General features: G+C 38.6%; 1 protein-coding gene across 1 annotated transcript in view; it reads right to left on the bottom strand.

Moving 5' to 3' along the window:
- Nucleotides 1-16,132, bottom strand: part of LOC102850289 (probable phospholipid-transporting ATPase FetA-like) — a 141,902-nt gene that overhangs the window by 56,108 nt on the left and 69,662 nt on the right. The window contains exons 2-6 of the mRNA XM_006886938.1: nt 12,122-12,194; nt 11,773-11,843; nt 10,914-10,996; nt 9,044-9,202; nt 4,033-4,121 (exon numbers count right to left, since the gene is read on the bottom strand). Of these exons, the coding sequence (XP_006887000.1) occupies nt 4,033-4,121; nt 9,044-9,202; nt 10,914-10,996; nt 11,773-11,843; nt 12,122-12,194 (475 nt within the window). The remainder of the gene's footprint in view (nt 1-4,032; nt 4,122-9,043; nt 9,203-10,913; nt 10,997-11,772; nt 11,844-12,121; nt 12,195-16,132) is intronic.

Genomic DNA, 16,132 nt, shown 5'->3' with positions numbered 1-16,132 from the left:
CCAACTTGATCCTCCCACACACTGAAAATCTCACATCCTTGACACAAGTTTCCATCAAATCCCCCTGAGAAAGGGGAGGGGCTTGGCAAGCCCATCCTGTCATGTACCATCAATAAAGTACACTGTACTCAGCCAAAAAAAAAAAAAAAGTTGAGATTTGTGTGATCCATTAGTCTTCTGGACTAATTGTGTTTATGTATCCTTGATTTTTCCTTCCTGCCTCATAGATTCGGACAGGGAGAAGATCTTAGATAAATACTCACAAGCTTTTTTAAAAAAAATTCTATACTGATTTATTTATAACATTTGAATGCATTGTTTTTCACAAAAGATCCTTCCTATTTCCTTCACCACCCCCATCCATTGAATTGTGCACCAACTATGACTGAAAAAAACAACCCCATCCTCACCCCTCTGTTTCTACCCTCCCCCTCTTGGATCCTCATACTCATTCTATAATAATGGTTTTATACAGTATTTGTCCTTGGGGGACTGAGTTGGTTCACTTAGCATAATGCTATCCAGTCCCTCCCAAGTTAGATAGTAATTTACAAAATCATTGCTCCTGCATGCTGCATAGTATTCCATTATATGAACGTACCACAACTTCTTAATCCATTCATTTGTGGTTGGACATCTGGGCTGTTACCATGTTATTGAGATGGTAAATAATGCTGCTATAAACACTGGTGTACAAGTTTCCATTTGAGCCTCAGTTCTCATATTCTTTGGGTATATTCTAAGCAATGGAATAGCTGAGTCATATGGAATTTCTATGTTCAGCCTTTTGAAGAAGTGTCCAACTGCCTTCCAGGTAGTTGTACCATTTTACAATCACACCAACAATGTATAAGAGTTTCTATCTCACCACATCCTCTCCAACATTTATTACTTGATGCCTTGTTAAACTTTGCCTTGTTAAACTGCTACTTGAGTGAGATGGTATCTCAATTATCTTGTCCTCAGATAGAGGGTATATCCTATATTAAACTGATAAGAACAGATACTACACAAGATCTTAGCCAAAAGCCCGAGAAGCGATGCTCACAAGCCTAGTTGCTACTCAATAAACTAGAATATAGAACATTGTCTTTGTGGCTTATGTTATACTAACTGACCTTGAAGTCAATCAATTCTATGATTTTGAGGTCCAAGGATTGGTAACTCAATCACTTAGGATGCTTAGTTATGTTTAAACTAATACATCTTTGCCCATTCATGTCCAGTTGAAATCTTGTAGCACAGATTGCATTTATTCCAAAGAAGGAACCGTAGAATTAGAAAGTGAGAAAAAAAAAATCTATTTAATCTCTCTTGGTGCCAGCAGTCAGAAGATTAGGAGATATATATTAAACTGGGAAAGTCTTCTGTCAAGGACCTCTTCAAATTAGTGACGAGCAATGATGCCATTTTGAAGACTTAAGTGTGCTTGATTCAGGCCATGATCTTCTCAATCACTTGTTATGCATATGAGAGCTGGATAGTAAATAAGGATGACAAGAGAATGAAGCCTCTGAGCCATGCTGTTAGGGAAGAGTACTGAATATCTCATGATCTACCAAGAGATATTAGTCTTGGAGTGGGTGCAACTAGAGTGTTCCTTGGAGGCAAAGATGGTGACACTTCATCTCACATATGCTGGGCAAGTTGCTAGAAAAGGCTATTCCCTAGAAAAGGACATCATACTTGGAAAGGTAAAGGGTCAATAAAAGAGAGAAAGACCCTCAACAAGATGGACTGACAAAGTGACTAGCTTAAATGTGTCAGAGAAGATGGCACAGGATAGGACAGGATTTAGATCTGTTGTTCACAGGGTTGCTTTGAGTCGTACTCTGCTTAATGGCACCTAACAGCAACATGCAATAACGGGCTTGAACATGGCAGAGATTGTGAGAATGGCAAAGGATATGGCAAAATTTCAATCTGTTCACAGAGCTGCAGTGACAGTATCTAACAACAATTTGAACCTCTATTGCCCTAGTGGATAAGGAGTTGTACTGTCAAGAGAGAAAGATCGGTAGTCTTCTCAAATGATATTTAGTCTCTAAAACCGCACTGGTCATCTATGAATCAGTTCTGACTTCAGACAATGAGTTGAGTTGAATTTAGTTGAACAACATATCTCCTTGCAATATATCTCAAGCCTCTGCTAAGAAAATACAGTTTGAAAATCATTTGTTTATATAATATGTTCTAATTAGCCTAAGTAAGGTTTTGTTAAGATGGCCATAAGCAAAATGGACTATGAATACATAGAGATGGTTTTAATTTTTAGAGCTAGATCTTTGATCCATTCTTTTATCATTAATCAAAGCTTAAAATACTTTTAAAGACTGTAAATTTGGTGGTAGATACTGAATTAAGGCATCCTGATGAAACCTTTTCCACACTCTGCACACATAGGGTTTCTCTCTGTGTGAGTCTTTGGGGAGCTGTGCTACTAGCCTAGAAGTTCCTCTCTGCAGTCCAAAGCCACCAGGCACTTGAAGGGAAGAGGATGAGTGATCTCTTCCCATTTGATTTACAAACTTGGAAACTTGCTGGAGAGTCAGCTATGATGAGCTGCCTCAGATTCAAGAGTAATGAGTAGAATAGAATGTCTACTGAATGAATATAGAACCTTTATCTAACCCCTGGCTCACTGGGCAATCAGAACTTTAGAGGACCTCTGGGTAGAGGACAGGAGCAGCTAAGGGAGAAGATGACAGCACAGTGAGAGGCACTTTTCTGTGGGAGTTCAACATGCAGTGATGTTTGCGCTGTCAAACCCCAAGTCACTACACTGAAGGTGGTTCTGATTCACAGGGACCCTCCACAGTGTTCCTGAGCCAGTATCTCTTTATGGAAAGAGACTGTCCATCTTTTTCCTGTGAACTAGCATGAAATTAACACTATTGATTTCAGGATGGTATCCAGATATATTGTTTGTCTCATTAGATCTTTGAGCTTATGAGATCTTTCCTGGACAATGAGCTCTTGATCCATCTTGAAGGTTATTTGACATTCATTGCACTGAAAGGCTTTCCCCCAAAAACTGGTTGTTGTTTTTTTTACCAACTGGAATTTCACTGCTGGGCCTCAGGTTTTTTACAATCACTATGTGAAAAGAAGTCTTCCCTGTGTGAAATTGTCTGAGTGGTATGAAGTTTGAGTTTTGTTGATGGAGTTTCTCTCTAGAATGAGTTGTTAATGGAAAGCGAGGTTCCAAATGAAGCCTTGTCTAAACTCCCTTCACACATAGGGTTTCTCCTCAGCTTGAGTTTGCTGATATAGAGTAAGATTTGTTTTCTGGGAGAAACCTTGGTCACACAAACTTTTTTAGGGATTCTTCCCAGGAATGTGTCTCTGTTGATTATTACGATACAGAAATCTACTTACTCATTTTCAACAATTCATATAAATTGTGTAATATTATTATATGTTGTGATTCACATATTCTTAAATTCACATGGTGTTTGAAACAAGCACTATGTACATTGTATTTTAAAATGAAATCACCTTAATCTATGCCTGCAATTACCCTTTATTTTCTTTTTTTTTCTTTAAAATAATTTTCTTGAATTTTTGGTGAAAGTTTACAGAGCAAATTAAATTCTGGTTTAACAATTTCTAAATATTGCTCCAAAATTATACCCTTTATTTTCAAGTCCCCACTGTACCTTTCTTAATTCCTTCACCTTCTTCCCTTGCCTCATCAAACTCTGTTATCCTGGTGATTTCCCGGTCCTCACCTTGTGCTTGTTAACATTACTTTTTACGGAACAAATAAACAGATATGATTTCCAAGAAAGAGAAAAAATATTTTTAAACAAACTGTTTCTATTCTCCTTAACAGATGTATGAACTACAGACTCCCTCATAAGTTATCTTCCTAGTTTTCTGCTTTAGATATTAGTCTATGAGGTACACAAACTGCTTGAGACTTTTAAACATAACTAAATTCTGAGTTAGAAATACCAGTTACTATTGGAGAAGGAAGGGACATATTCTTATTTGTAAAGAAACAAGAGAGGGCAGTGAGGAGTCTCTTACCCAGATCACAAGGACATTCATGAGATTGTCTATGTTGGTCCGCTTAAAGGTAGATTTTCCACTATTTTGCATTAATTTGGTGTCTGGTCCTAAGGGAAAGAGGGAGACATCAACTCCTAGAATCATTGAAAAAAAAACGTAAGAGACTTGACACTGAGTTAAAATATATCTTCCCAATCATCTAATTTCACCATCTAATCAATGTGGTTGTTATGTGCCATTGAGTTGACTATGACTTTATTCACAATAGCTCAGAATCCTGCTCTATCCTGAGCCAATCTCACTGTCTCTGACACATCTGCTCTTCATTACTCCAATTTCTGTGTCAATCCATTTTATCCAGTGTCTTCCTCTCCTTGCACTGTCCTTCCACCCTTCCAAGCATATTTTTCACCAAGGATTGGTCCCTCCTAGCAACATGACCAAAGTATTTTAGATGGAGCCTCAAAATCCTTGTTTTCAAGGAGTAGCTTGGTTTCATCTTCTCCAAGGCATATCTGTTAGTTTTCTTTGCAGTCCATGGTATGTTCAATACTCTTCTCCAGCACCACAACTCAAAGGCATCAATTCTTCTTCTGTCATTTTTGGTAACTGTCCAGTCTTCTGATGCATAGCAAGTGATGGCAAAGACCATGGCCTGAATCAGACACACCTTAAGTCTCTAGATTGACATCATTGCTCTTCAGCATTCTGGAGAGGTCCCTGACAGCAGATTTTCCTAATGCAATTTGTCTTTTGATTTCTTCACTACTGGTGCAAAGAGTGTTGACTGTGGAACCTAGCAAGCTGACCTTGTTAACAATCACAATCTCTTCTCCATCTATCATGGTGCTGTCAATTGGTCCAGTGATAAGAATCTTCATTTTCTTGATTTTTTTTAATGTCTTCTTGATATTGACCTTCAATCTGTATTTCAGACTACAGTCCTTGACCGTCTGCACCAGGTGTTCTTCTTCTTAACCCCTAATCAATAGCAGGAGTTAAAGTCCTAACAAAAAAACATTCCTAGCTGGTGCCAACAACTGAAAGAACAGAGAACATTTTTCTAAGGGGAGTACCATCCGTTTTCTCTACAGTGTACCAATGCTGATTCCTCTTTAGTAATTAATCTAATCTTTCACAGACGAGACAAATCAGAATAGGAGCCACAAACTTCTTTCTTACAAGCCCAGGGTTTTTCAGCTTAAATAAGGGATTTTTTTTTTAAAAAGGGATTTTTTTTTATAAGAAGATGATACAACTTTGAAAGTGAGGAGGACTTCAAGTGCTTTTTGTAGAAGATCTAGGACTATAGCCTCCAGTCTGGATTGCATCTCTACACCAAGAAAACAAAAATCTTTACCAGTGGATCAACAGGCAACATCATGATGGATGTAGACTGAAGTTGTCAATGATTTCATCTTACTTGAATCTACAATCAACACCCTTGGTACCAGCAGACAAGAAATTAAGAGATGTATCACATTGGGAAAATCTGCTGTCAGAGACCTCTCCAGAGTACTTAAGAGTAATGATGTCAGTTTGAAGACTACAGTGTGCCTGATCCTAGTCATGGTCTTCTCAATTGCTTGCTATGCTCCTGAAATTGGACAATGACTAAGGATGACAGAAGAATCAATGTCTTTGAGTTGTGGTGTTAGAGTACTGAATATCCCACAGACTGCCAAGAGCACAAACAAACCTGTCCTGGAGAAAATAAAAATCAAGTTATTCCTTGGAGGCAAGGATAGTGAAACTCCATTTCACATATTTTGTGCACATTGTTAGAATGGACCAGTTCTTGGGAAAAGACACAATGCTTGGAGAAATGGAGGGTCAATATAAAAAAAAAAAGACAACCTACAATAAGACAGATTGACATTGTGGCTGTAGTAATGGGCTCAAGTGTGTCAGAGATGGTGAGGATAGTATGGGCAAGGTTCATATTTGTTGCTCAAAGGGTCTCAGAGTCACAGGAGGCAGTTGTCAGAACAAAGCAAGGCAACACTGCATGGTTCAAAATTGGGAAGGGCGTACGCCAGGGATGCGTCCTATCTCCATACCTTTTCAACCTATATGCAGAACAGATTATCCGGGAGGCTGGGCTCTATGAGGAGAAATGTGGGGTCAAGATTGGTGGATGATTTATCAACAGTCTGCGTTATGCAGATGACACAATCCTGCTTGCTGAAACTGAAGAGGACCTGAAGCACCTGTTGCAGAGGGTCAAGGACTGCAACCTTCAATATGGATTGAGGCTCAATGTCAAGAAGACAAAGATTCTCACCACTGGACCAATTGGCAGCATCAGGATGGATGGTGAAGAGATTGAGATTGTACACAGCTTTAGTTTGCTTGGCTCCACAGTTAACACTCTTGGCACCAGTAGTCAGGAAATTAAAAGGCACACTGTCATGGGAAAGTCTGCTGTTAGGGACCTCTGCAAAGTACTGAAGAGCAATGGTGTCTCTCTGGAGACTAAGGTGCATTTGATACAGGCCATGGTCTTCACAATCACTTGTTATGCATCAGAGAGTTGGACAATGACCAAGGAGGATAGAAGGAGAATTGATGCCTTTGAGCTGTGGTGCTGGAGAAGAGTATTGAGAATACCATGGACTGCTATGAAAACAAATAGATTCATCCTGGAAAGGGTTAAATGAGGTGGCTCCTTGGAGGCAAGGATTGTGAGACTCTGTCTAACATATTTTGGACATGTTGTGAGGAGAGACTGGTCCTTGGAGAAGGACATCATGCTTGGGAGGGTGGAGGGACAGCACAGGAGGGGAAGACCCTCTATGAGGTGGATTGATTCAGTGACTGGGGTAATCGGGATGGGAGTGTCAGAGACAGTGCGATTGGCACAGGACAGAGCAGAGTTTAGAGCTGTTGTTCACAGGGTAGCTATGAATCGCAAGCAACTCGACAGCACATAACAACAACAACAACAACAATGTGACAAGCGTGTGTTACTGAAGTGCAATGAAGGATATAAGTCTAATTCGAATATTTTTAGTCTGAGGACTACGTAGCCTTGAAGGTGCTACTTTAAGGCAAGGATTAATAGCTCCACTAGGGCTTGTGTATTACTTTTCATACACATGAGGAATATAGTACTCTGACTTCTAGGGAGTAGTAGTGAGCTCTAGGAACCTGAGATGATTGGTATCATCAATTATCAGTTGCTACTGACAGCATGGATAATTAGAGATTTCTTCCATGTTCTTAAATCACAAGTTAATTCAAGAAAACCCTTCATTAGGTATAATGGATTGTAGTTCTAAATGACTTCTCAAGGGAGTTCACTGCTAATGACTCTTATGTGCCTTTTTTGGGGGCATGAACTCTTGGCATTATATTTTATATTCTTCTCCACAATGAACACTGTGCATTCTCTTCTCATGGGGATAATTTACAAGCAGGTACTCTCAGGTGTACTTGCCCACATTATATGGTCCACTTTCACATATATACCTTCTTTTGTGTCCAGACATAGTGGGAAGGATTCAAAGTACCATGCGATCTTATAGCACAAAGACAGAACTGCTATACTGGCAACTTGTTTCTTTGCTTGGAAAAAAAATTGTTCCCCACACTCACTTCCTCATCCTTGAAAAATAAACTTAAATCTCCTACAGCTTTTTAAAAATATATATATAGAGAATATATATATATATATACACACACACACACACACATATATATTTATACACACACACACACACACATATTTTTATTGTTATTGTAACAAAAGTTTACAGAAAACTTGGATTTCCATTCATTTATTGCTGTACATATTCCTTTCTATCCCTCCCAGTTCGCTTTTCTCTTTTAAAAAACTCATTCATTGTTGCACAATTTCCTCCCTCCCCCAATCCCAGTCCACCTTGCTATGCACCTCTTTTTGTGGACTGTTGTCATGCAAATAAAGCCTGATCATATAGTCCTTTCAAATAATTCTTTCCCTCATTGGTTTCAATGCAATGTTCATTATTTACACCGTCTTTTCTTAGCTTCTCCCTAACCCTCAATGTCAGTCCTATTTTATAAGAGTGGAATTATGCCGTATTTGTCCTTTTGTGACTGATCTATTTCACTCAGCATAATGTCCTCCAGGATCACCCATTTTGTATAACATTTAATGAGTTCCTTCTTTTCCAATGCTGCATAGTATTCCATTGTCTGACTATACCACAGCTTCTCTATCCATCCACTTGATGGACAGTTGGTTTGCTTCCATCTCTCTGCTATTGTTCAAAACACAGCGATTAACATGAGTGTGCATAAATCTCTGATAGCTCTTTCCCTCTAATCTCAAATATACTCCTACCTGCATTTGTACCTCTACTACTACTTCATTGTTTCTCCATGTTCATAGGGTTTCTGGAGGCAAGATATTTTGGAAGTAGATGCTACTCCTGCTTCCAAGCTTCTTTTAATCGGAAAGCTCCACCAAACACTGTCCACCATGGGTAACCATTGTCACAATTGACACATCAGTGTCACAGTGTTTAGCATCACAGCAACCACGAGTTAGTTACCTCTGTACAGCAAAAGAATAGACCAGTGCTATACCACTTAGAAGAATGTTTGACCAAAACCAACCAGGCCTGAGGGCCACAGATTAAAATCACCCACCTTTGGCTTGGTAGCATAACTTTCTATCTACTAGGCCAACAGAGCTCTCTCTATGTTGTTGTTAAGTGCCGTCAAGTCACAGACAACTCATAGCGACCCTATGAACGAAAGGCCTGAATATTTGTATAACTTTCATCAAAATATCTTACCTCCAGAAACTCTGTGACTGTGGAGCAACCATGAAAAGGGTTTAGGTCTTTTGTTCATAGGATCGCTATGAGTTGTTTACAACTTGATGACACTTAACAATAACATAACAACAACACTATTACTTCTACCTCTCTGTTATCTGTTTATCTATAGAAGGATATATAAGTGCTATATCTGTATCTTAAAATTTAAGCATGTACAACTTGATCATGGGACACAGAAGACTGGCTTCAGGAAAACATACCAGTATAAATCACCAAGCCATAGCACCAATCAGTATTCCTTATGGTACTGCCTCGGAGCAGCAACTTGTCATGGTCCAGAAGGTACGTATTCCCCTTATACGTCAGTGTCCCTGTGAATCTATCCAGTTTGTTATTGGGAAGCTCACATATCACTTGTCCTGTGTGGGGGAAAAATGAAGAGGTAAGAGTCCTGGTTCTGTCATCTTGTTGTTAAGTGCTGCTGAACTGAGTATGACTCATAGCAACCCTATGAACAGCAGATCTGAACCCTGTCCTATCCTGTGCCATCCTGACACTCTCTGACACACTTGATCCACTGCTGCAGTGACTGTGTCAACCCACCTGGTTGAGGATCTTCCTCTCATTTGCTGTCCTTCTACCTCTCCAAGCATGATGTTCCTCTCCAAGGAATAGTGTCTCTTAGCAACATGCCCAAAGTATATGAGATGAAGCTGCATCATCCTCATAGGATAGAGGAGGCTTACTTATCATGAAAGCAGAAAGGAAATCCTACTTTCAAAACACACACACACACATGCATATCTTCCCATCCTCTCAGCTGTTATACTTTTTATCAGATCCTTAAAGAAAGGCATCTGCTGTGAAAGGGTCAGAGAAAGAAAGAAAAACTCTTAACAAGATGGGATGACACAGTAAATGTAACCATGGACCTGAGCATCTGAGGTTGTGAGGATGGCACAGGACAGGGCAATCTGCTGTTCACGTGGATATGTGGTTGACTTGATAGCACCTAACAAGAACAACAAACAAAACCACAAAGGTTTCTGTGCATCAAAAAGAGTAATCCTGCAAGTGACACGAGTCATCCAAAAGAGAATACATGACAACTAACCACAGTAAGTGCCAGAAGATTATATGAGTACTGAATCTGAAACAAGACAAAAACCTCAAACTAAAAAGACTTCTATAGTATAGTGGTTCCTCACTTCCACCACCAAAACAGAATTACATACTTTTCCCTAAATGGTGTTGTTAGGTGCCATCAAGTTAACGATAGCTCACAGTGATCATACAAACAATAGATAGAAATCTTTCTCTAACCTGTGCCATCCTCATATAAGCTCAGTCTGCTCAAGCCCATTACTGTAGTCACTGTGAAACCTAATTAGTGAAGTAACATCTGTCCTTTGTAAAAATGTATCCAACACTAAAAATATAAAGAAGACATCTTTGTCTAGAGATAAGTGATAAATTACCTTTTGGAGTATACCCATCCAAGTATATAAATACATATGTTGGGAGATCTGGTGGCCTCTGCCAACCCAAAGGCATACAATTCAAACCCATTAGATTCTCTGTGGAATAAAGATGGGCAATCTTCTCCCGTGTGATTCACTGCCTCTGAAAACCCACTGGAGGATCAGCTGTGAGTTGGTTTTGGCTCAACAGTACACAACAACAATAGCAAGCACACAAATATTTCCAAGCCTAGATTTATATAATAAGTATAGTCTTTTGTGATGTATATTTTATGTATATCTTTTCCTCATATTAACATTGTGACTATAGTTCATTCATGTCAATAAATAATAACTTACAACTGCTTTTTCAATCAGGTATTTATAATTCACTGTATAGATAGATATACTGTGCTTTATTACCTGTCTTGTATAGCTGAAAATTTAAGTGGTTGTTATTGTATACCATTGAGTCAGGACCAACCGATAGCTGACCCTCCAATGGAGTTTCAGAGGCAGTAAATCACTTGGAAGGAGATTTTCCATCTTTCTCTCACAGAGCAGTTGGTGGATTCAACCACATCACTCTATACTGTCAGCACAATTCCTCATGACTAAACCACCAGAGCGCCTTGAAAATTTGGATAGGCAAACTTATTTTCTAACTCACCATCAAAGGCAGACAGTAACTCTAGGTTATTTCCCATGTTGCTGGTAACTGAGATGGCCTGCTTCACTTTCAGGTTGGTTTCACTAGAGCAAAGGATACACAGTCACCTAAGTGTAAGACATATACATAACAGCAGCCCAGTTCCAGTGAATCCTACTCATTTTGGGGGTTTTAGAAAGCAGGTATTGCCAGAAAAGCTTGGGCAATGAGTTTGAGTCCTAAGAGTCACTCCCAAGGTGCTTCTCTCTTACAGTTAATATTTAGATGGGTTGGTTCTGCAAGGAAACAGAGTGCTAGCTCATGTATTCCTTTCTCTCTGCTACTTTCCCTGCAACATTCTGCTTTCACTAACTTAAGCATTTTATTCTGAACAGTTGCTCTAGAGAAACAGCAGAAAACAACCTAATGGTGGCACCTATCCTCCTCAAAAATAAGTAAAGAGCTTACATAAACCTCAGTGTAACAGTAAGTATCTGTCAGAAAATGAAGAGTCCAACAATCAGTTTTCTGATACTGGAATGCAAAGAGACAAAAGCAAAAATGGAATCCATGTTTAAAAAAAGCCTGTGGACGCTAAGTAATAGTATTAAGATGCAACTTCATAGGAGAAGCTTTCTGAAGATGGCCCCCTTTCTCTCCTGCACCTAATGTAGGCTCAGTTTTGCTCTCAGAAGCTTAGCTTTAGACTTGATGGTCCCAACGGTTTGGTTTATTTACTGGATTATTTCCAGCCCTACTGGCTAATATACTACAGCTTCCATCTAAGAACAGCATTTGTTCCCTGAATTATGTTCAATATCAGTGAAGAATCCTACTCTAAATAAATTGCTTCAATGGTATGACAAGAGCTAACACTTACCCATCCAGTTCTGTAGTTTCTATGTATGTCAGACTATAGGGCTCGCTGCTAGAGAGTAACAGTACATCTGCCTGTGGTTAGAAAAGTCAGAAGACATAAAGGCAATAGAAAGGCAGGCATTTAATATTACAGGATGATAAAAACAATGATTTCAGAAACAAATGTTCATTCTAAGAATTTTGTGCACATTTGGTTTACTTTCTTTGTCTGGGACCCATCACCCTCACTGCATTCTCTCTCCAAACTACTTACATTTACCTGTGGTAATAATGATGCTCATAGAAAGGTTGCCCAAGGTAGTGGGAACAGAGCCAAAAGAAAAAAGGCTTCAACTGAAAGAGTCACTTACCATAACATGGTGATTATTTTCCAGCTTGATGATATCTCCCACTTGGACATGCATCCATTTATGCTCCTCCAACCTGTAAGAAAATGGCCCTTGAATGTCTGCTCAGAGTTTCTCCCATGCTCTGTTTTGACAATCAAGAAAGCAAAACAAACCATAAAACAGATGAGGACAACTCTCAGAGGGAACCAAACTAGTTTGTGAACATCCTTGTTACAATTAAGAATGGGGTACAAGTCTCTCAATTTCAGGCTATAACACTTGAGGGAGACAGTTCCCTACTTTAAAGAAGTCTAAACATTTATGGAGAAAAAGAGATTCTTAGTAAGAATTTTCTAAAATCCTGTAATCGCATAGGCAGATATACAAACACATAATCATTTTTAAATTAAAAGTAATATACACATATGACTAAGAAATAGTCCAAATAGTACAGTACTATACTCAAGTTTTACTCTGGAGCTTATTGATCTTTAGTTTTTTATTAAGGATTTCCAGAGAAGGAGCTGTTATGAGTTAAACAGCAAATACAACAGAACTACATAGAGGGAAAATGAAAACCTCCTTTTTCGCTACTCTTTGATTTTGCTCCTAAAAGGGGACCACTGTAAGTAATTTTATGCATTTCTATCTGGGGAAAATCTATCTAATCATATACAACATATATGTTTAAAATGATGCACAATTTTCTCTACTTAACAATTTTTCACTACTATATCTGAGAAAACAGAGAGAATGTGGAATTTATTACTTTTGATAGCTAAAATGTATTCTATCATATGGCTGCACCAACTTTGTTTATTTATGATAAAATTAGAATACCTTTGACTCCTCAAGTCTCCACTTCCCATAAAAAACAGCCTTGTATTAGAAGAGATTCTACATAATACTGGATATTTTTTCTCTACTTTTCTGAACCTCAATTTCCTCAACTACATAGGGCAAAGGAGAATGTACACATTAATACAAGCATTTGGAAAACATGCATTCTTTTTCAATGCTTCTATTATGCAAATAAGCAAAAGGACCAGGGAAAATGGCATATTTAGAAGCCACACTACTCATGCCACATTTTAATGCAGCCAGGTTATCTGTAGGTCATGATATAGCTTACCTCTTTGCCAGACGAAAAGGTAAGGGTGTTCCTAGAACCTTTGCTGAGAAGATACTGCTTTGAAATGGACGTTTTAAAAAATGTCATTTTATATAAATCCACATTTTCAGCCAGGGAATTTTCTGGTCATACAGAAGGGTAAATAGAAGTCTTATAAGAGGGCAATCTGAATATCTCTGTGGGTTTTTTTCTTGCTCACTTTTGCTAGTTCTCTGGAATTCTGTCTGTCATAATTTTTACCAATAAAACATGAAGAAAAAGGCCATGACATTCTGGCTTCTCCTGAGATTTAAAAGGTCATAATCATTGGGTTGTATAATTTGATGGAGGGGAAGGGTTGAGGGAAATTGAAAGAATTTTTTCGAATTTGTATTCAAGTTTTGTAAAACTAGTAGGAAAAAAGAAGAAGTTAAAAAAAAAGGTCCTATGCAGGAGTGGCATCCACTTCCTTAACACCTTGCCTCCAGAAACTATGAACTTTTATAAATGCAGATAGTTATAGAAAGGCTTCAGGTCTTTTGTTCATTGCGTCCCTGTGAGTCGTGCTCGACTTGAAGGCAATCAACAACAATTTTACTACATAAGAAGTTGGCAAACTATCATAATTTGTTTCTGGATATTACAGCAACCAAATAACCCTGACTTAGGAGAATGGGAGACTCTCCCTTTTGTTGGACCTTAGGTGCATTTTTTTTCCATTTGGTTTCGAAAACAGAGAGCTGGAATAGGCAATATTTTGACTCTGGGGGAGGTTAGTGACATTAGATTCTCTGTTGCATATAAGTGGTACTTTCTGGAGTTATACAATATACTATATTGGGCTAGATAACTTAAAAATTTTTCTACTACAAATACTAACGTACTAGTGTCAGAATTCTTCCAAAAAGCAAAGTTGATCTTGGCACAAAGTACTCTCCACAGACTGTACCTTTGTACACAGAGTGGCTGGTAATTAAAAATGCTGACCTTTGAGTTAGCAGCTTGATAAGTTTGTTACACATTGTGCCACCAGGAATCAGGAAGAGAGAGGACAGAAATTCAGAACAGTAAGCATGTTTTAGAGTTGGCTTTGTTCTGAGGTTCACAAGGGGATTACCAGTTTTAATAATCTAGTAATTTGGATTTTAATGCCCACTAGTTGGAAGCAGGAGTGGCATCCACTTCTTGAACAACATGCCTCTGGAAAATATGAACTTTGATAAATGATAGTTATAGAAAATCTTCAGGTCTTTTGTTCATAGGGTTGCTATGAGTCATGCTCAACTCAATGGCAATCAACAACAACAACAGAGAAACAAGTGATAACTTTTTATTAGACAATAATTTGGAACTAAGAACACTTCATAAAGCCAGAATCTTTGAAGGGAAACATAATTAGAGAAGGTTGGTTTAGAAGAAATTGAATGAGTGGTAAGAAGGTAAATTCTTTTTTAGAATGGGGAGTTGGGGACTAAGGAAGGAGGGATCTCCCCACAAAGAATTTGTAACCTCCTGCATCTGGTAAAATGTACACATTTCCAAACTAGGTCTCTGCCAGTGATACTTTTGAGGCACCTGGCAGAGCAAACAGAAAATCCATCTAAAGTAATATAATCTCCACTCATCCATATAGAATACCTGCAAATAAAGCTTCTCTAAAGATGAGCTTATAACCAAAATGTTCGAGAAAACAAAAACTCCAGAATTTACTATTTGCAAAACCAAATTTTCAATAGTGCTCTACTCAGATTCAAGTGTTCTAGTAAAAAAAAAAAATGACATGATAATTCAACAGCCAGTCTTTAATTACTAAAATGTCTCATTACTAAAGGAAGCTCTGGTGGCTTATTGTTGTTAGGTGCTATCAAGTACAATTCACAGTGACTCTATAAACAGCCTTCCTGAAACTTATCCTATCTTTTGCCATCTTCATCATCTTTAAGACACTAGAGCCCACTGCTGAATTCACAGTGTCAATCCATCTTGTTGAGAGTCTTCCTCTCTTACGCTGACCCTCCATCTTTCCAAGCATGATGTCCATTTCAAAGGAACAGCCTCACCTAGCTACATGTCCAAAGTATGAAAACCTAACTTTGTCATCCTTGCCTCCAAGAAGCACTCTGGTAGCTTAGTGGTAAGGAACTGCCAAACAAAGGTATGTGATTCAAATCCACTAGCTGTTCTATGGGAGGAATATGGGCAACCTGCCTCTGAAAACTCACTGGAGGGTCAGCTATGGGTCAGTTCCAATTTGCTGGTTGTTGTTATGTACTGTTGAATTGCCTGTGACCCATAGTGACCCTTAGTACAGCAGCTCTGAACCCAGCCCTCTTCTGAGTCAGTCTCACTAATTCTAACACAACAACTCCCATTGCCCCAGTTACTCTATCAGTGCATTTCATTCAGGGTCTTCCTCTTACTAAAATTATTAGTATTAGCTGGAGCTCTGTGGCACGGACCATACAGAGTTTTACTGTTAGCCCAATTGCTATGCCTCCTTGGTGGTTCAAAACAGCCCCGCAGAAGAAAGATGGGCAGTCTCTTCCTGTGTGATTTACAGCCTCAGAAAGTCAGCTATGTGTCAATTCCAACTAAATAGCAATGACTCTGAGGGTTTGTTTTTTTTTTTACTAATTATTTACTATCTTGCAAAGTCTAAACAAGGACTCTCTATAATAAATCTTTCTCCAATAATCTTATGAACCTCTAAGACTCTAACTACTTGGGGAGTTCATTTGACAACTCATTTTGTTAGTGACTCTTGCCCTACAAGTTTCTAGTATGTACAGCTTTGCTTTTCCTTTCTTCTCTTTTTCCACTTTCTGGTTAATGACAAGAGGTGAGAGAGAGAGAGAGAGAGAGAGAATGTGTGATCTTATGTTGGGCTTCAAAAACATTTGAGGAAACAATTCACCATGAGT

This window comes from Elephantulus edwardii, unplaced genomic scaffold (assembly GCF_000299155.1).
Source record: "Elephantulus edwardii isolate Elephantulus edwardi_28Jun2011 unplaced genomic scaffold, EleEdw1.0 scaffold00052, whole genome shotgun sequence".
In the NCBI taxonomy this organism is placed as follows: domain Eukaryota; kingdom Metazoa; phylum Chordata; class Mammalia; order Macroscelidea; family Macroscelididae; genus Elephantulus; species Elephantulus edwardii.
Note: the sequence above shows the minus strand (reverse complement) of the source record. Positions and strands in the feature narration are given on the sequence as shown.